The following is a 21,807-nucleotide window of genomic DNA, read 5'->3' on the forward strand; positions in this document are numbered from 1 at the left end:
AGGCTGATGTTCAACTCCTGAGCTCAAGCGATCCACCCACCTCGGCCTCCCAAAGTGTTGAGATTATAGGTGTAAGCCCTTGGTACCCAGCACTATTGGCATTTTGGCCAAATAATTATTTGTTTTGTGGGGCTGTCTGTGCATTGTAGGATGTTTAGTGGCATTCCTGATCTCCCTCCACCCACCAGATGCCAGTAGCACCCTCCCCCTTTCCTTTAGTTCTAGCTTCTATATTGATACAAGCAAACTACTTTCTTCCTTCTTTAGAAGAGGTATTTTATTTTGCTTTTTCTATTACACAAGATGTACTTCTTAAGTGTTAAAGTCAACATATACACAATATATTCTACAACTGAGCACTACTTTAACTGAACAGGCAAAGAAATTACACTAAACAACAGCATCTGGTAGTATTTTGGGGAAAATAAAATGACTAAAATAGGTTTAAACTAGTACTGTTAATCACCTAATATCAATACTACATAACCTAATACAGCTAAAATGCAAGATGTGTTAACATCCAAGAATACAACCAAAATTAAAACAAATAGCACCGATATAACTTTTTTAAAGCAGGAAAATACTTCGCGTATGCATATAATTGTTCACTCTTCTAAAGTAAATCTTTCCCAGTTATCAACCTCCAGAAAAACCATACATAGACTTATGCATATTCCTAAAAGTATAAACATGAACATTTTGAATTTTTTTACAATTTTTTAAAAAACATTATAAACAATAAATGAACATCCTATTTCTAAGAATGTGAAAAGTCCCATTTTAAACACAGTTTGTAAGAACCGTCTCTTGATGTGAAGTCTATAGCTAATTTTTGTATTTTTAGTAGCTGGGGGGTGGTTTCACCATGTTGGACAGGCTGGTCTTAAACTCCTGACCTTAAGTGATCCACCTGCCTCAGTCTCTCAAAGTGCTGGGATTACAGGCAGGAGCCCCATGCCCAGTCCCCCTGCCACCCCCCGTTTTTTGAGACAAGGTCTTACTCTGTCACCCAGGCTGGAGTGCAGTGGCTCGATCACGGCTCACCGCAGCCTCAACTACTCCAGCTCCAGTGATCCTCCCATCTCAGTCTCCTGAGTAGCTAGGACCACAGGTGTGTGCCCCACACTCAGCTAATTTTTGTATTTTTGGTAGAGACCGGGTTTTGCCATGTTGCTCAGGCTGATGTTCAACTCCTGAGCTCAAGCGATCCACCCACCTCGGCCTCCCAAAGTGTTGAGATTACGGTGTGAGCCCCTGCACCAGACACTATTGGCATTTTGGCCAAACAATTATTTGTTTTGTGGGGCTGTCTGTGCATTGTAGGATGTTTAGTGGCATTCCTGATCTCCCTCCACCCACCAGATGCCAGTAGCACCCTCCCCCTTTCCTTTAGTTCTAGCTTCTGTATTGATATAGGCAAATTACTTTCTTCCTTCTTTAGAAAGAAGTTGCTTTTTCTATTACACAGAATGTACTTCTTAAGTGTTAAAGTCAACATACACACAATATATTCTACAACTGAGCACTGCTTTAACTGAAAAGGCAGAGAAATTACACTAAACAGCATCTGGTAGTATTTTGGGGAAAATAAAATGACTAAAATAGGTTTAAACTAGTACTATTAAATCACCTAATATCAATACTACATAACCTAATACAGCTAAAATGCAAGATGTGTTAACATCCAAGAATACAACCAAAATTAAAACAAATAGCACCGATATAACTTTTTTAAGCAGGAAAATACTTCGCGTATGCATATAATTGTTCACTCTTTTAAAGTAAATCTTTCCCAAAGTTATCAACCTCCAGAAAAACCATACATAGACTTATTAAGCATATTCCTAAAAGTATAAACATGAACATTTTGAATTTTTTACAAGTTTTTAAAAAGCATTTTAAACAATAAATGAACTTCCTATTTCTAAGAATGTGAAAAGTCCCATTTTAAACACAGTTTGTAAGAACCGTCTCTTGATGTGAAGTCTACGAACTTTTCTCCTGTTGGGACCAAACTTTACAAAAACGCTGTTACAGAACAAGCTATGGCATCTTAGCACTATTATCTTACGTCAAGGTTTACTTTTAAAAAAACTTTTAAACTGTACTTCTACTACTCTAACAAAACACGAACCTTAGATGTGTAGGATTCAGTTTTTTAAAACTCTCAGAAACAACATACAAAGCTTTGAGAGGCATATTTATTCCCTACCGCAGTCCTGGAAGATACTTCCCAAGTCTGAGAGGGGTCTTCTCCTTTTCACGGGCTGTTTTTGCTCTTCACATGGGTTAAGATGTGGGTTTTCAGGTTGGTTGACTGAGCGAACTTCCTATTGCAGATATCGAAGGGGCACACGAAGGGCTTATCGCCGGTGTGGATGCGCAAGTGTGTGCGCAAATTGAAATCAAGGGAAAAGCGTTTCCCGCAGCCTTCGAATGTGCACTGGAAGGGCTTCTCGCCGGTGTGAACCAGGTGGTGTCGTTTCAGCTTTGAGCTCTCAATGAAAGCTTTGCCACATTCTGCACATACGTGGACTCTGGGCCCGTGGATGTGGAGATGTTTTCTCATGGCGGCGTAATCCCTGAACATCTTTTCGCAGCCACTATGAGAGCAAGGGACTGTTTTGGGAAGTTCTCCTTTGGACCTTTTGGGCTTCATTTTAGTAAATTCTGCCAGCTGTTTAGGATCTGAGAGATCAACGCCTGGTAATCCCTCAGGAGGAAGTTTCTTCCCTTTCAAGTACTCGGAATAATCAGGGGGGTTTTCAGCCTGGCCTTCGCCCACTGCCCCTTGGTCACTGTTATCGTTAGGGGACCACACAGTCACGGAAAACTCACCCTCGAGCGTTTTGATCTGCACTTGCTTCTGCTCCCACTTCCTCCTGCCCTCGTTGGAGCTGCTGCCCGCCGGCGTGGCCTCAGCGCTGGTGGCACTCTTGCTGCTGGGCGTTTTGCTGGGCTTTTTGCTGCGCTTTTTGCTGCGGCTCTGGGTTGATGTCGATGCCGCCGAGGCTGACAGAGAGGCCAGGGTCAGCTGGAAGTGCTCGTCTTCAGTGCTATCCGGGATGGCCAACTGGTCCTCCAAGTCGTTGCCTAGCAGGTTGTCTGAGCCGTAATAGCCCACCACTTCCTCTTGTGTCTGCACCATGAGCATTTCCTGGTCGTGGTCGCCGTAGCCCGTGTTCATGAAGAGCGGCTGCAGCGCGATCAGAGGAGGATGGTTGTGGCCACCATAGATCCAATTGCCATCGACATCCTCGTACTGGATGCTTTCCATCGGAATGTCCACCATAGGAAGGGGCTCCACATTGATGTCCTGGAGCCCCACAATATCTGCCGGGATCTCCGGGTCTTGTGTAATGTAGAAATCTTCGTTGGAGGCCATGGCTGAGAGTTAGGTTAGCAGCAACAGGAAGACCGTGGGAAAAAGAACGCTGAGGGGAGTGAGGTGGGAGCTGCAGAGAAAGGCGCGAGCTGCAGAGAAAGGCACCCAGTCTGGGGAAGGCGCGAGCCTGAGGAAAGCACGAGCGGCTGAGGCGGAAGGCGCAGGCGCTTCTGGGATACCAGACGCATGCGCCTAGGCAACTGGCGCGTCTGGCGGCCCCAAAAGCACGTGCACGTGCCCACGTGCACGTGCCCACGTACACACGCACATGCCCGCGTACCCACGCACATGCCCACGTACTCACGTGCGCCGCCCTGCAGCCCCGCCCAGGTATTGTTTTTCGAATATTTCGTAAACAGGCTCTTTACTGATTTTTTATGTATTTCATTTCAGTTGATTTTCATGTCTTCCCCTCCTTTCCATCCCATATAACAGTATCTGCCAAAAAAGCCTACTCCTTTTATGCTTTTCTTATTTAATTGCACTAACACGACATTTAATATCAGTAATAGTTGATAGTAAAATTTGTCTTGTCCTTTAATAGGAGTGCTAAGTTTTGTGCTATTATGATGTATGCAGCTATTCCTACTTTTACTAAGGATTTTTTATTTTTGGAGACGGAGTCTCGCTCTGTCGCCCAGGCTGGAGTGCAGTGGCGTGCGATCTTGGCTCACTGCAACCTCCGCCTCCTGGGTTCGAGCGATTCTCCTGTTTCAGTCTCCAGAGTAGCTGGGATTACAGTCGCCCGCCACCACACCCGGCTTTTTTTTTTTTTTTTTTTCCATATTTTTAGTAGAGATGGGGTTTCACCGTGTTAGCCAGAATGGTCTCGGATGTCCTGACCTTGTGATCCACCCGCCTCGGCCTCCCAAAATGCTGGGATTACAGGCGTGAGCCACCGCACCTGGCCAGGATTTTTTAAAGTATTAATGGATGTTGAATTTTGTTAAAGACTGTCTCAATATCTTCTGAGATGAATTTTTTTTCCCTAGTGGCAAATAATATTTATCACATTCAAACAGATTTCAGCCACCAGTGTATTCTTGATAGGTCATGTGTCTGTAGGTTGTTTTGTGCTTCACCAGATGTTCTAATCAGTGTTGTATTTGGCTTTAAGAAAAAAATCTTAGTTTCCTTCTCTATGTGATCTGGAAAGTTTATAGTAAATTTGAATTTAAAAGAAAAGTTTTTCATTCAAGGTATGAAAGAATTCCACATAGTAAAGGGCATTCTTGGCTAGGTGCAATAATCCCACACCTGTAATCCCAGCACTTTGGGAGGCTGAGGCAGGAGGACAGGAGTTCGAGACCATCCTGGCCAACATGACAAAACCCGTCTCTACTAAAAATATAAAAATTAGCTGGGCATGGTGGCTCGTGCCTGTAATCCTAGCTACTCGGGAGGCAGAGGCAGGAGAATTGCTTCAACCTGGGAGGTGGAGGCTGCAGTGAGCCTAGATCACGCCACTGCACTCCAGCCTGGGCAACACAGCAAGACTCCATCTCAAAAGAAAGGGCATTCTTTATCAACTTTCTGAATTTCTCCCATTATAATTATTTGCCTATTTAGATTTTTTTGATTGCCTCTTGGGTTAATTTCAGCTATTTTTATTTTCTTATATTTATATAGGTTTTTGAAATTTTTTGTGGAGATAAGCAAAGAATACTTATAATTGTTTTTATTTTCTCTGTTATCAATTGTCATTCCACAATCTGATTGCTAATTGTCTTTAGGTGCTTTTTCTCATTGTTTGACCTGTTTTTTTTTTTTTTTTAAGAGCTCTTGGATTTAACAGATCTAGTTTTGTTTTTTCTAATTTATTATTTTCTGCCTATATCCTTACTAATTATGTCATCATTTCTTAATTATTTTACAGTTCTTTTCTCACTTAGGTTGAATACTTAACTGATCTATTTCCATTTGTAATTGCATAACTGCCTAAGGCAGTGCATTTTTCTTTTAGCAAAACTTTAAACATTATCTCAGCAAAATGATTTCATCATCATAATTTTTAAATCTACTGAAATCACAGGTTTGAATTAAATTGATCCAAGATGTGATTAAGATAAATTTCTAAATTTCAGGTAGTTTTTACTTAGTTTGCTAGTCTTCTCTTGGGAATTTACTGAGACTTTAAGTCCCATGGGCATTTGAAAAAAAATATTGTCTTCTGTGTTCATGGAATAGAGCTTGACATACCTATTTTTACCTTAGCCTAACTTTTTTATACTTATCTGCCATGTATTAAAAGGTGAGTCTTTTTATTACCTTTCTGTTTCTTCTTATACTTTTCCCATTTTTGTTTTGCTCTGATGGTTTGTTACTTGATACAGTAAGATTCACAAATGTTGTATTTTCATTGTGGCTTATATTCCTTATTATTGTTAAATGGCCCCCAATGTCTGACATAATGCTTTTGGTCCTATTTTCTGTCCCCATTTGCATGTTATGTTCTGCTCATCATTTTACTTTCAATATTTTTGAGTAATTTTTAGACAGATTTATTTTGTACATCACACATTTGAGACATGTTTTAAATACAAACTAAGGGCATCTTTCTTTCAGTAGGTGAGCTTATTTCATTTATGTTTATTGACAAAATAAATGTGTTTTGGTCTTAAATTCATTACCATGGTTTATCTTTTGATATAGGGTCTGTTTTCTTTGGTCTGTGTTTCATGCTTTCACTGTGATAACTCGAAAAGTTTATGTGTGTTTTTAGATCTTGTTTACATTTACAATCTTACTCAAGCCTCTATTTCTTGATTTATCAAGTTCAGGCAGATGTCCTCTCCACTATGAAGTTGAGGAAATTAGTATTTACATTTTCTGTTTTTGTTTTTCCCACCTTCAATTTTTTTTTGTTGTTGTTAGTTTGAGAATTCTAATTCCACACTTGCTTAGCCTCAGTTATTCCATTAAAAGTGATGCAGGGTTGTGATGAATTTGTCTTATGTCAGTTTTACTCAGCTGGAACTGCAGTTCCATCTCCAAGGGATTCTGTTTCTCTGAACTCTGACAGTGCTAGAGTTCACTACCCATCCTTTCATAACCCTTCTTCTCCATTCCTGGATACTTTTGATTTATCTCTTAGTCAATTCTTCATGTTCTCCCTTGATTTGATGCAAATTTCATTCTATTTCAGCTGAGTTGACATTCTTCATAGTTTGTGAGTTCATGTTGTGGACAAAACAAAGTTTTCTTCTGTTTTTAAATTTTTAAAAATTAATTTATGTTGTTTTTAGTTGGTTTTAAGGAAGAAACTGGAATGTAAATTATTTTACTCCTCTACTTTTGAGGGGGTCTTATAAACTGAAGTTATTAACCAAAAGATAACGTATTGTCATTTGTGATATATTTTCCAAAAACCACTTACCATAGAAAATCGAAACTAAAAGCACAGATGAATATTAAAACAAAATTAAGTCTGTTACCTGCACAAAATATCCTTAGCTGCTGGACTGGTGATATAAGTTGCAAATGAGTGGTGAACAGATCAACAAATGCTCCAGGATAAATAATGAAGAGAAAAATCCCAAAGCCATTAAATCGGACTTGTTCCCTAAGAAATCACATAAGAAAAAGGAGTTTACTAATATTATTATATTTATCAAATTAATAGTATACATAATCTTAAAACTTTTCCCTGTAATTTGAATTCTTGCTTAAAAAACAAAAAGTCCCTCTGAACAGCCAAAAAATTATATCTATACTATATATAATCTTAATTTTATAATAATGTACAGATTTGGTTATCTGTGAAATTGAATTTTGTAACATAGGGCATACTGAAATAGACATCACTTCAAAATTTTTAGAAACCAATGTGTTGAGCAAATAATTGAAGTTAGTCACATATATACAGAAATGGCTTTTATGAGAAACTAAATGAAAAACATTTTTATGGTTTACTCTGAACTATTATCAGAGAAGGACACAGGAGACTATATAATTCAAGTAAATTATCTAATAACTTGTATTTGTCTTAGCAATTATAAATAATGGTAGAGATCTATCTAGGTGTATTCCTATCGAGCTAACATTAAGTAAGTATGTTTAAACATGCATAATGCTCAGATTGTCCTTAAGAGAACCAGTTTTTTCAGCAGGTTTTGCTCTCCATATTAAAAAAAAAAAAAGAACCATTTTTTTATCACTTCATTTTCCAAAAATTAATATTTAAGTCTCATAAAACCAACCAGGCCCCCTAGAAAAAAGTATCACCTAAATATATTGTGCTGTTGCTTAATACTAAATATATAAGACAGCTGTACAGTTCATTTTTTTTCTTGGCAGTTGGGATTTAAAAAAAAATTACCCAAGTTATTTTTACAAACATACTGTAAATTGTTAAGCTGTTATTAACGATGTGTCTGTAGGTAAAATCCTAAAGGCTGCAAAGCTAAAAACATGGAAGCAGAGGTGAAGGAGATTTAAAAAGAAAAAGAAACCCAGCAGCCACCACTTTAAGCCACTATTGTGCACACCTGTGTAATAGTATATGCTCTGTCAAGATGAGGATTTATTGCCAATAAATAGACTCTTGTTCATAAACAACTGGAAAGTAATAAGAAGTGATTACACCTTCTCTTCCAAAACAGAGGTTTTTAGCCTTTTCTCTGGTCCACACGCCAAAAGGATAAAACACATTCCTATTAGCATGCTTGCTAATTATGGCAGTAATTAGCAATGGAGGTAGCAGGGGAGTTGTGACGTGGCCCTCTCCCCATCATGATTTTGTATGCGTTATAGGATTCTAAATGCTTAGGTATAGTTACAGTGATACATTTGGGAAGCCAAGACCAAGAACAGAGCGTGATACTCAAAGCTAGTCCCAGGTCTCATCTTTTTTTTTTTTTTTTTTTTTTTTTTTTTTTTTTGTGATGGTTTCCTTTCTTGTCCGCTCTCCCTGGTGTTCACGCCATTCTCCTGCGCTTCAGCCTCCCGAGTAGCTGGGACTACAGGCGCCCGCCACATCGCCCGGCTAGTTTTTTTGTATTTTTTTTAGTAGAGACGGAGTTTCACTGTGTTAGCCAGGATGGTCTCGATCTCCTGACCTCGTGATCCGCCCGTCTCGGCCTCCCAAAGTGCTGGGATTACAGGCTTGTCTTCCACTTGGGTTTCCAGATAGACTATGATATTTGTTAAACTCAGTGCTTTCAGTTTTTTTGCTCTAGCCAGCAGAGGACATAAGCAGAAGCAGGAAATTATTTCAGCTGCTAAGTCAAATAAAGTTCTAAGGTGAGTGGGTTTTGAGTACAGTGGTTATCATTCTGACTCAATGATGAACAGAAAGATTGGCTTTCAGGATTTGGTAAAAAAAATCTTTGAGGCATCATGAGGATAACCACGCTGGCAAAGGCAAAGGATAGAAAGACCCTGATTACAGATATGCCCGTGGCTAACAGAGCATATTCATCAACATATTAATCTTCTCTATAAAAAAAGAAGCTTCCTCAAAGTAACAAATGATGGCTATGCACTAGGAAATAGGCACAGAAAGAAAAATAGTGAAGTATCAAATGTAGCAGATTTTAGTAATAAATCCTCCTAAATGAAAAGCTTTTTTTTGCATGTAGTATGAAGAAAAAGGTAAATATCATTACCTAATAGCTGCTATCCCATGTCCAATTTCATGTACAACACCACTAATGAGAACTGCCGCGAAGAAATAGGTCAGTTGATTGACGGGTAAATTTATACCAGGAACCTGTTCATAGACACAATATGGCAGCAATTATCAGTGGGGGTGCAGGGGAGTCCCACTTGGGCACTAAGATACATGATGTTCATTCTGTATTAAACCTTCAAGCTGAATGTTCTGCAAACTAAAAGTAATATGACAATGGTTCACTTCTCCATTTCTATCATAATAAAAAGCAAAAACACTATTTCATTTTTCGAACTAGCCAGTTTCTCTGGAACAAGCACAAAACCAATCTAAAGAGAATGGGAAACACCAGGTTAAACAGTTCAAACTTTAGCTTCCTGGAGTCTTCACCATGGGAAAGAATGAGGGAGCCCAGCAAAGTGCCAAGGAATGCAGGGTGACAGTGAAGCAGGCAGCAGCTGACCCACCCTCAAAGGCTGGATGCCTGATTTGGGAATGGTTGTTAAAATTCCTAGACCTTCCTCTGAAATGTTATTGCAAGGTTCCAAGTACTTGTGTTGATTAATATAGGAACCCCATATTATTAATCAGCGAGTTTCATTTTAATATCCTCAAGTTATAGGTGAGTTGGTAATGAAAACTGTTCTAATAGGGATCCTGATCAGTGTGGGAGCACCATACCCTTCTATTCCATCAGTTGGGCTACTATGTTGGTCAGAAAAATAGTGTGAAAGATACACAAATACATTAAAATTGAAATTTAATGTCGAAATTAAGGCATTTGGAACATATAGACATGTTACAAACATTTGAAGCAGGAGTTGTCTTACAATCATGTGCTCCTAAAATGTGCAGTTATGTATTATTGCATACACAAGGGAAGATAAGAGCTGCACAGCAATTTTTTTTAGATAGCAAAGATATATTCTCATAAGTAATCACTCCCAAGTTATGTCATCTGTTAAAGAGAGACAATAAATTAGGCTAAGTGGGACACACCAGGCTCAGGAATACCATTTACATACTGAGAATCTATTTCTTACAGTCCAGGAGTTGGAACCTAAAAGGTATCATTCTGGAGGAAATTTCTGCTTTCTTTTATAATTATTATATTAATTATAAAAAATATGTTTAAAGCAGGAAAACTGCAAAATTCAAAGCTAAACAGAAGCCTAAAATTCTGCTCCCCAAACATACATACACATACAAAACCATTCTGAATCATTCTGATGTGTGTCCTTCTAGTCTTTTCCTGTACACATATATTTAAAAACTATACTTTTATTATAAATCTGGTTTTGAAATTTGCCCCTTCATTTAACAGTATCACAGACATCTTCCCATGAGTCTTTTCTATTTCTTTTTTTTTTTTTTTTTTTTTTTTTTTTTTTTGAGACGGAGTCTTGCTCTATCACCCAGGCCGGAGTGCAGTGGCCGGATCTCAGCTCACTGCAAGCTCCTCCTCTCGGGTTCACGCCATTCTCCTGCCTCAGCCTCCCGAGTAGCTGGGACTACAGGCACCCGCCACTTCGCCCGGCTAGTTTTTTGTATTTTTTAGTAGAGACGGGGTTTCACCGTGTTAGCCAGGATGGTCTCGATCTCCTGACCTCGTGATCCGCCCGTCTCGGCCTCCCAAAGTTCTGGGATTACAGGCTTGAGCCACCGCGCCCGGCCGAGTCTTTTCTATTTCAATATGATTTTTAATAGCTACACTGTGTTCTATGGAATAAACTGTTGGGCATTTAATTGTTTTAAAAGTTTCTGCTCTTATAAATAATGTGATGAAGATATTCGGATACACACACCTAAATATTTTGGAGGAAGAAATTCTTAGATGAGCATAGTTGCTAAGGGATTGGGCTCTTGAGACATATTATGGGTTTGAGGTCCTGTCTCTATCTGTGAACTAGCTAAATGACCTCAGGAAAGTTGGCATTATTCCTCCAACATTTCTATTTTCTCATCATTAAAATGGAAATAACCACATTTGCACAAAAGGGTAATTTTGAGGATTAGATGAGCTAATCTTTGTCCAATGTTTAATGTTATGCCTCACAGAGAGGGTAGTAAATGCTATTATTACACAAAATTTAAAAGATTTTGATACATATCATCAAATTGTACTCTAAAAGCAGACCCTTCCATAACGTTGGGCAAGCTCATTTTATTCAAATCTGCAATGTGATTTACATTTCTTTGACCATTTGTAAAGCTGAACTTTCTCTGTACTTTTGACTTTTTTTTGGCCTTTCTGTGAGCTGCCTACTGATGACCTGACTTGTTTTCTCCTAAAGTATTCATCTTTTTCTTACTGATCTGTAAGATCACTTCAAATATCAGCATTGGTCCTTTGTAATACATGACATAAATGTATTCCACAGTTTGTTTGCCTTTTAATTTTACTTTGTTTTTAGTTTTCGATATGTAAAATTTAGGTAATCTATTAGTATTCATGGTTCACACCAAGAGTGAACCCTAATGTAAACTATGGGTGGTGATGACATATTCACATCTGTTCATCATTGTAAGGGGGAAACCTCTGTACCTTCTTAATTTTGCTGTGAATCTAAAACTGCTCTAATAAAGTATTTAAAAAATAAAAAATAAAGGTGTTACTGTTATATAAAAAATATTCATGGTTTCTACTATTCGCTCTATGTCTTCCTCATTCTGTGTTCATAAAAATGATAACCTGGCTTTTTTCTTTCAAGGTCTTTTATGGTTTCAAGTTTTAATTTTAATTCAACTGGAATTTATTTTTGTGGACACAGAGAAATCTCATCTAAAAAGCCTCCTTTAGTAACTGAAGATTCAAACAATGCTGCTTGAATCATTTTCTAAATTCCATTAATTCCAAGTGTCCTTTCTCCAGTTATGAAACTAGTTATAATCATTTTTGTTGTTGTTGTTTTATTTTATTTATTTATATATATTTTTTGAGACGGAGTCTCGCTCTGTAGCCCAGGCTGGAGTGCAGTGACGCGATCTCAGCTCACTGCAAGCTCCACCTCCCGGGTTCACGCCATTCTCCTGCTTCAGCCTCCCGAGTAGCTGGGACTACAGGCGCCCGCCACCACGCCCAGCTAATTTTTTTTTGTATTTTTAGTACAGGCGGGGTTTTACTGTGTTAGCCAGGATGGTCTCGATCTCCTGACCTTGTGATCCGCCCACCTTGGCCTCCCAAAGTGCTGGGATTTCGCTCTTGTTGCCCAGGATGGAGTGCAATGGTGCGATCTTGGCTCACTGCAACCTCCACCTCCCAGGTTCAAGCAGTTCTCCTGCCTCAGCCTCCCAAATAGCTGGGACTACAGGCACACGCCACTACACCCAGCTAATTTTGTATTTTTAGTAGAGATGGAGTTTCACCACGTTTCCCAGGCTGGTCTCGAAATCCTGACCTCAGGTGATCCACCCACCTCCGCCTCCCAAAGTGTTGGGACTACAGGTGTGAGCCACCGTGCCCGGCCGAAACTAGTTATAATCATTTTTAATGTGTGCATAATATCTAATTGAATGACAATCCAATAATTTAACCATTCCTCAGATATTTTGGTTGCTTTTAATTCTTCATAATAATAAATGTTAGGCTAAAGAGCTTAATGAATACTATTTTTTCTGTATTTGAGTGTTTCCTTAAGCTAGAGTTCCAGATATGGAGGTAAAGAGTCAAAGGAAATGGATATGTTTATAATGTTCATTATCTGAAATTCTCTTTACTTGGACCCTATTGAGCAACTTTTTTCAAGAACTTCTATGTCCCTTTTTATATACCTGCTCCATTCCCAAGTTGTCAGACATCTTTCCAGTGTTACACTTTTCTCTGACCCTCTCTAAATTTACATACTTAAGATTGTCATACATACCCTCTATATCACAAAATATCCTGGTTACTTTACCTTCATTTCAAATAAATCAGTAAGCTTGGTCCAATAGGATATTTCTTCCTTCTCTTTATTAATATTTCTTCCTTCTCTTTATTATTTTCTGCATGTACTAGTGAGTGAGATAAAGTAAGAATTTGAATGTGTGATAATACCAACAGATGGTAGGTCTTATTTGTTGGCAACAGTACACGATTGCCCATCTGTCTCTGCCATGATTCACACAGGGTATTAGATGTACCGGAATACTGAATACAGAATACTTTCAACAACACAGAGTGCCATGGTTTAGAGAATTAATACTGAACAAGGCTGTCGGGAATTATAGGGTAAACAGAAGGTATGTTACCTAAGCGACAAGAGCTCATGTCAAAGTCAGGATTCATAACATTCTTAAACTTATACATGAATATGCATGGTGGGCTCCAGAGGGCAGCTGACTTCTTAATGGTTCCAAAGCACGGCTCTCCTAATAGAGCTGATATTTTTGTGAGCACTATGAATAAACTGAGTGGCAAAGAGAAGAAATAATTTCTTCCCTAAACAACATTTTGCCATTCTAATTCTAGCAGGCAGATAAGCCAATGATCATATTTTCTCCAACTGGCTTATTTCTCTCTCATCCTCTTTCTTGGTGAACAATAACCAATCATGTAACCTGAGTCATCCTAAACTTTTCCTTCTCCCTCCAGTCTCACATTTAATTCATCACCAAGGTCTGAGAATTCCACTCCAAAAGGTCACTTCAATCTATCCCCTTCATTCTCCTTGCCACTAATTTTAGATCTTTATCACTTCTAAAATAAATTACTGCTCTTAAATGATCTCCACATCTTCAGTCTAATGACTTTGGTCCATTTTGTATAGACTTGCTACCTACAGGTAAAATATAAACTTCATAACCTAGACCCTATCTGTATCTCCCACCTTATTGCCTGCACTATCCTGTTCTCTTGCCTCCAGTCCCACCTATCCTCCCACCATATACCTAGAGGTATAAAACTGTAAGTAAAATTATTTATAGTTCCTTGAAGAATTATCTACCTCTCTTAAAAGTAGAGCATAGGCTGGGCGCAGTGGCTCATGCCTGTAATCCCAGCCCTTTGGAAGGTCAAAGCAGGTGGATCACCTGAGGTCGGGAGTTCAAGACCAGCCTGATCAACATGGAGAAACCCCATCTCTGTTAAAAATACAACATTAGCCGGGCGTGGTGGCGCATGTCTGTAATCCCAGCTACTCGGGAGGCTGAGGCAGGAGAATAGCTCGAACCTGGGAGGTGGAGGTTGTGGTGAGCTGAGATCGTGCCACATTGCACTCCAGCCTGGGCAACAAGAGCAAAACTCCGTTTCAAATAATAATAATAATAATGATAATAATAGAGCATAATGTCCATAGGCTCTAAGATCAGTGATGATGGATCTACTAGTTATGAGTTGTGACCACAGGCAAGTGACTTAACATGTCTGTGCCTCGATTTTCTTATCTGTAAGGCAGGGAATGTTTGCTGAAGAAATAAATAATTTATTCTGAGGCCTCACCTGGTAAATCTTTTTAATGTCTAAGAAAGATCTATGGCCATAGGAGAGATTATTGTTTTCTACAAATGACTTCTAAATCTTCCCAGTGACCCAGCCTAGTAGAGGCCACAAAGAGACAAGGAAAAAAAAAAAAAAAACCAATCTGTTACTAATCCTTAGTCTACTCCATTAATAAGAACACGATTAAAAACAACATCCATGACTCATGGAAATGGGAACTATAAATGTAAAAATGTGAAATAAAAGTGAGCCAATGTAAAGCCCCCTTCCAAACTTTGGAGACATAAAATGATAAGGTATAGGTCTACACATGAGTTTTAAAGGAGTACAACTCAGCACATTATTCTTCATATTAAGAAATCACAGTGACGACTCAGAAAGGTCTTATATCTTTAATTAAACGGATATTATTGGTTAGGCTCTGAAGGCCATGAAAAGCAAAGGGAAACACTTTGCATAGAATTGGAATGCAATTTACTTATACATTATAGAGATCTTACATCAGCATGCTTATTCTTTGAAAGTAACAATCATTTAACATCTTAAAAAGACATTCAGTCACATATCTGTGTAATTGCTGACAGTCTTAACGATGGTTCATTTGTTCTCTATTACCATTAATACTAAGCTACTACCAAATATTTCAACAATTCCTTGCTGTATTCTTATTAATTTTTTTGTGTAAGCAGGTAATTTGAAAATTATTAGACTTTTAATTTATTTCCATATTTATATTATGGATAGGAGTTACACTAGGTCAGAAGTGGTATCTTGCATCTCTATTTCGAGTTATTTAAAGCAAAAAGACGATACTTACCACAACTTGTAACACCTGTTCATTGTGAAGCGAGGAGGAGGAAGAGGAAGATGATGAAGAAGAGGAAGAGGAAGAAGAGGAGGAAGAGGAAGAGGAGGAAGAATAAGAAGAGGGAGAGTCAGCCATCATTTGTGCCAAAGTCTGCATCAGCGTTTTTCCAAGGAGAAAAAATGAGCTAAACATGGCAATTACACCAAACACCATTCCAAAATTGAACCTGTCAAAAGGAAAAAAATCATGTTATTTTACAATTTCTCTCAATTCATGGACTAGCAAACTCACTGACCAGCCACATTTCATAGCTTTAAAATAATGGCTAAAAAATTTCAATAACTCTGCCTCTTTTTCCTACATGAACTTCAAATATTTGACTGAAGCATGAGCTTAGTTTAAGCAGTTTTATAATTTATAATTCTCTGATAACTAAAGAATCTGAATATCATTCCCAATGAAAAAGTTTGTTTCCTCTCATGCACTTGCTCATTTACATAACGTTGTTTTGATCTTGTCCTTATATCGTTATGAAAGCCCTTTTGACATTATAGACATCCATCCTTTTTCATCTACCTCTTCTATTGTCTGCATTGTATTTCAGCTTTACTTTGTGATAAAATGAGCTTAAATATTAACATGGCACAATTTAATAATAGTTTCTTTTTTCTATTGTTTTAATAATTAGAAGCTACCCTTCTATAGTGGAGATAATCTGCCATGTTTTCTAACTTTGATAAGTTGTGTTTTTCAAGGAACTTGTTTACTTCATTAAAACCATCAAATTTATAGGCATAGAATTTTCTTAATAGTCTTACTATGTTCTTTTTTTTTTTTTTTTTTTTGAAACGGTAGTCTTGTTTTTGTCACCCAGGCTGGAGTGGCAAGATCTTGGCTCACTGTAAGCCTCGGCTCCCTGGGTTCATGCTATTCTCCTGCCCCAGCCTCCCCGAGTAGCTGGGACTACAGGCGCTCACTGACTCATACCCTCGCTCATTTTTGTATTTTTAGTAGAGACGGGTTTCACCGTGTTAGCCAGGATGGTCTCTCGGGATCTCCTGACCCGTGGATCCACCCGCCGCCCCCAAAGTGTTGGGATTACAGGCATGGAGCCACCACGCCCGGCAGTCTTACTATGTTCTTAATGTCTATAGAATCTGTAGTAATGTCCTCTTTTCAATTCCGATTTTTCATTTTGAGACAGGGTCTCTGTCACCCAGGCTAGAGTGCAGTGGCATGGTCACAGCTCATTGCAACCTTGACCTCCCAGGGCTCAGGTGATCTTCCCAACTAGCTCCCAAGTAGCTGGGACTACAGACCTAAGCCACCACGCCTGGCTAAGTTTTATATTTTGTAGAGATGGGCCCAACTAGCTCCCAAGTAGCTGGGACTACAGACCCAAGCCACCACGCCTGGCTAAGTTTTATATTTTTTGTAGAGATGGGGTTTCACCATGTTACCCAGGCTGGTCTCGAACTCCTGGGCTGAAGCATGGAATACTGTGCCTGGCCTCAATTCTCATTTTTAATTACTTATGTTTCTTTTTTCTTCATCAGTCATGGTAGGGATTTATCAATTAATATTTTCTATTTATTTATTTATTTAAGACAGGGTCTTGCTCTGTCACACAGGCTGTAGTGCAGTGGTGTGATCTTGGCTCTCTGCCAACCTCTGCCTCCTGAGTTCAAGTAATTCTTGTGCCTTGGCCTCCCGAGTAGCTGGGACCACAGACGTATGCCACCATGCCCAGCAATTTTTGTATTTTTAGTAGAGACAGGGTTTCACCATGTTGGCCAGGCTGGTCTTGAACTCCTGGCCTCAAGCAATCCACCTGCCTTGGCCTTCCAAAGTGCTGGGATTACAGGTGTGAGCCACTGCACCTGGCCCAATTAATATTTTCAAAGAACCAACTTTTGGCTTTGCTGATTTTCTCTATTGTGTATTTTCTATTTCACTGATTTCTGTTCTTATCTTTATTATATCCTTTTTTCCACTTTGTATGCTTTGATCTGCTATTGCATTTTCTGCTAACTCTGATGATCTGATTGTTTACATTTAGCTCTAATCCATTTGGGGCTAAATTTTTAACAAAAAGAAATTTAGACCATGCCACCCCTGACCCTCACATTCGCTCATCTACAGAACCTGCCAGTATCTTGGGTGTCCCAGAGATCATTATAAAGCCCCTAATCATAAATTGCCATAAATGCCTCGATTTTTAATGTATGCAAGCCCCAATGATACGATCCCATAAGGTTATATAAAACCAGAAAGTTTTAATATTGTCAATATTTTAAAACTCAGAAAACTGCAAAGTGATGGAAATAGTTAATTTAACAAGCTGTCTGTAGTGATCACTTAATGATTAACTTAAACCAAACAAAAGAAGATGAAGAATACCATTGATAAAGCATCCTTGCTTTCCGCCGTCCCCAACTGTAAAAGGCACGATTGAAAATAGCAGTTTGCCATCTTATGTGGAAAGGGGAGATGCTCAATCCGTTGTTTTCCAGCCAGTCTTCATAAGAATGTTTAAAATAGACAGATGACTAAGAGAGAAAGAAAAGTTCTTAATCACTCAATTTTGAAGAACAATTTATAATGTGTAAGAAAATAACACAAAGTATTTTCTAGAGGAAATCAAGATGCTGACTGCCCAAATGTTTATAATCTTGAAGCTTTATGTTTATTCTTCAGAATATTAAAGGTCACAGACCTAACTGGTCTACTGAGATTAGGGTCTGGTAAACTATGGGCAGCAGGCCAAATCCAAACTACAGACTGTTTTCACACAACTTGTGAGCTAAGAATAGTTTTCATTTTTAAGGGATTATAAAAATACAATAAAAACCAAAAATATGCGACAGAGACCCTGTGTGGCCCAAAAAGCCTAAAATACTTACTACCAAGCCCTTTACAAAAAGTTTGCTGACCCCTGCTTAGAACAGTGTTGTCCAATAGAAATATAATGTGAGCCACAAAGGTAAGCCACATATATAACTTTAAATTTTCTAACAGCCAAATTTTAAATATTAATTTTTATATACTTTTACCCCAAAATCCAAGATATTTCAACATGTAATCAACATATACTATTGTTGAGATACTTTACTTTTTGGGGGGTACTAATTCGTTGAATTTCAACATAAACTTTATACCTACAGCACATCTCAGTTTGGACTAGCTCTGATCAAAAGGCTCAATAACCACATGTAGCTAATAGCTGCCATATTGGACAGCACTGGTCTAGAAGCCTTGTGTTATAATTGAAAAAAAAAAAACCCCAACCAATCCAAGAGAAGGAACAGTTGCAATCAGGGCTTGCTTTCTTCTTCTGAGCAACAACCCTAAGAAGTTAGGCCAACTTTGATCATGTAAAAAGTAAAAAACTTATCTAAAACCATCTTGGGCTTAGTAATGTCCCTTAAATTCTCTGGGGTTGTGGGAATAGCTGCTTATACACAGCCCCAACAAGAGTTTTACCTTTAGGGAAGTTTGAAGTCCTTGACTAATATACGATTTTGGATGACATAAGTCTGTGTTATATACCTGACTCAGTTACAGTAAGTACAGTAAGTATTGTCATATTGATGCCCACCCATGTGAGAAACTTATCTGTCCAAGAAGGAAATCTTAGCCCTATCATAGTCTTAAAAAATGATCATAGTCTAAATATAGGTAGCTGTTTGCTTTGGATCTGTAATGTTATCTGCTCCCAGTCTTCCGGTAGTTAAATTTTAAGTCTGCTTGTTTTCCAAGACTTGGAAAAGGAATGACACACTTCTCCAACAGATGTCTATGCAGAAATCCTAGAAAAACCGAGGATGGATCAGCAGACCAAGCTGGAAGCAGAGAAACTAAAGGTGCAGGCTCCTAAAAGTTGAGGTCTCTCCATTTCCCAGGCAGATATTCTGAGTGGGTGTTAGGTATTTTGCTCAGAGGATGGTGCACTCTTAAGGAGCTAGGGGTTGTCACTGAAACCAGTGACATCTTGGTCACCTCACTCGTGACTAGGGGCTGTAAAAGTTCTTTTTATTTTAGAATTTTTTTTTCCACATATGCAACATGAAGAAATCATGTGGCTTTGTGTGTGTGTCTTACTATGTTACTCAGGCTGGCCTGGAACTCCTGGCCTCAAGCTATCCTCCCGCCTCTTCTTCCCAAGTAGCTGAGACTACAGGCTGCACCACCATACCTGGCTCATGTGGCTTTTTCAAACAACAAAATCACTGTGGCCCGTATTGCTTATGACATGTTAACCACTATGCCAAGTACTTTAAATCAGTGCTTTTTCTTTTTTTTTGAGACAGGGTCTTGCTCTGTCACCCAGGCCAAAGTGCAGTGGCACGATCTTGGTTCACTGTAACCCCTGACTCTCAGACTCAAGCAATCCTCCTACCTCAGCCTCCAGAGTAGCTGGGACTACAGGCATGCACCACCATGGTTGGCTAGCTTTTAAATTTTCTGTAGAGATAAAGTCTCACTATATTGCCCAGGCTGGTCTCGAACTCCTGGACTCAGGTAATCCTCCCACCTCAGCCTCCTTCAAAGTGCTGGGATTACAGGTGTGAGCCACTGTGACTGGCCACATCAGTGCTTTTCAAACACAAACAGGTACAGAGGAGCCACCTGGGATCTTGCTAAGATGCAGATTCTGATTCCCTAGGTCGGGGTGAGGCCTGGGATTCTGCATTTCTAACAAGCTCCCAAATGATGCAAGTGCTACTGGTCCTTGAACCTCAAGTTGAGGAGCGAGACTTTATGTGGATACACTAATGTAATTCTCTCTATAATCTTAGGAGATCCTTACTATTATCTCTATTTAAAGACGAGAAACCAAGGCACAGATAGCAATTTTCCCAAGGTCACATTGGCTAGAAGCCCAGCCCTGGATCTAAGGACTACACTATATAACCTCCTGCACTTTACGAGTTTAAATGATAGAAAGAAGGAAAAGTCTCATTTCATTTTATTGTTAAAGCTAAAACACGCAATACTATGGTTTTCTATTTTAAATGGTATTCATAACATGAAGGTTTTGCTATTCATAACTGGAATTTGTATTAAACATTTGAGAATTTATATGATCTTATTCCACATACACAATTACTCTCCCCCATCCCCTACCCCCCCAATACTCAATTTCAAAAGCTTGCCTGAAGCATGTGGTCAGACAACTCTTTCTGATTTTCTGCTACCCTTCTCAAATAACTGGAAAATGGACCGTGCACCCAGGTATCTGGTTAGTGTGAAGAAGTGGGGTGCAGGATGCAAGTCAGAATTCAAGTAGTCAGAAACTGGTTATGTAAATCCTTGCTATTTGAGTGTGCTACTCTGAAGTACACTCTGTGATCTGGCAGTATCAGCAGCACTTGGGAAGTGGTTAGAAATGCAGAATTTTAGGCCTTGCCGCAGACCTGCTGAATCAGAATCTGCATTTTGACCGCAACAGCAGACGATCATATGCATTTAAAAATTTGAGACTACTGATCTAAATCACGACTTGATTTAGATTCATTCCAATATCTGAGTCTCTAGAGCGTCTTGACCTTAAAAACAGTAAGGGAAAGCACTGTCTTTACTAAGCAGACGTTTTCTTTTCCTCCCTGCTGCACTGCAGCGGCTGGGTCTGGCAGGGCCCCGGCCCTCCCGATCCCACCACTGGCGCCTCCCAGGCAGGACCCGAAGGCTGAAGGGCCTGCACTGTCCCGCACTGCGACGGTGGCAGCCGCGCAGGCCGCCACACCCCTCCCGCGGCCGGCAATGCTTTATTTACTCCACCGGGCCGATCCACCACGCGGACTGTCGCACGTGGGCACCGTCCAGCCCGGGAGGCGCGAGGCAGGGGAAGAGAAAAGAAGGCCTCGCGCTCCGGCCATGGGCACCGCGGGCTTGGACCTTAGGCCCAAGGCCCTCACCTTCAGCACCAAGTCGGTCAGGTAGACGACAGTCCAGCCACCCACCACCACCACCACCAACGACACCGGAATCATGGCGGCGGCGGCGGCGGCGGCAGAGGAGGGAAGGCGAGCCCCGGCGTCCTCCTCCCTGCACCGCAAACAGCTGACCGCGCGCGCCTTACAGCCCCAGCATCCGCTCAGGAACCAAGCTACCGCCGGCTCCTTCCCTGCGGTGGCACAGTTTCCCACCGGACTCTTCCAGTGGGGACATACAGGAGGATTTGCTAGTACCGGAAATGGCGCGGGGGTTTATTTTTGTGGGCGCTCGGGCGCCGCCGTCCTGACAGTAGTTCGAACTCGGCGTCTAGTCTTGTAGCGATTTCTTAGGCTTTGGCCCTCCCTGCTGTCTACTCTCCATTTTCGCCAGTTCTGATCAGGAGTTTGCTGTTTCTTTTAACCTATGAGGATTTGGGGTCGTCTAAAGTAATCGTCTCTCCCTACCCGACCCTGTCATACATATGCAGATTTAATTATGTAGATTATCCTTTTTACTGAATTGTAAATTTACATATAATGAAATCATACACACAGAGCTCAATTGTCCATTTCTGTGATTTTTGAGATAGATATATATATATATATCCGTGTACCCTAATCAAAATAGAGAAAATTTCCCTCTGAGGA

At 39.8% G+C, this 21,807-nt stretch overlaps 2 protein-coding genes across 6 annotated transcripts in view; both read right to left on the minus strand.

The window, feature by feature from the left end:
• MBTPS2 (membrane bound transcription factor peptidase, site 2) overlaps positions 1 to 21,414 on the minus strand; it is a 58,998-nt gene extending 37,584 nt beyond the window's left edge. For all 5 annotated transcript variants that reach the window (XR_641847.3, XR_002519634.2, XM_009197329.4 and 2 more), the window contains exons 1-5: positions 21,142 to 21,414; positions 17,624 to 17,772; positions 15,233 to 15,449; positions 8,992 to 9,095; positions 6,820 to 6,947 (exon numbers count right to left, since the gene is read on the minus strand). Coding sequence is in view for 3 of the 5 variants with exons in the window: in XM_009197329.4 (XP_009195593.1) it covers positions 6,820 to 6,947; positions 8,992 to 9,095; positions 15,233 to 15,449; positions 17,624 to 17,772; positions 21,142 to 21,216 (673 nt within the window). In the remaining 2 variants the exon portion in view is untranslated. The remainder of the gene's footprint in view (positions 1 to 6,819; positions 6,948 to 8,991; positions 9,096 to 15,232; positions 15,450 to 17,623; positions 17,773 to 21,141) is intronic.
• Positions 1,294 to 6,897, minus strand: YY2 (YY2 transcription factor). Its single transcript, XM_009197327.4, has 2 exons — positions 6,820 to 6,897; positions 1,294 to 3,455 (listed from the first exon to the last, which is right to left on the minus strand). The coding sequence occupies exon 2, from the start codon at positions 3,383 to 3,385 to the stop codon at positions 2,261 to 2,263; it is 1,125 nt and encodes a 374-aa protein (XP_009195591.1). The 5' UTR covers positions 3,386 to 3,455; positions 6,820 to 6,897; the 3' UTR covers positions 1,294 to 2,260.
• Positions 21,415 to 21,807: the final 393 nt, after the last annotated feature.

This window comes from Papio anubis, chromosome X (assembly GCF_008728515.1).
Source record: "Papio anubis isolate 15944 chromosome X, Panubis1.0, whole genome shotgun sequence".
Lineage (NCBI taxonomy): Eukaryota > Metazoa > Chordata > Mammalia > Primates > Cercopithecidae > Papio > Papio anubis.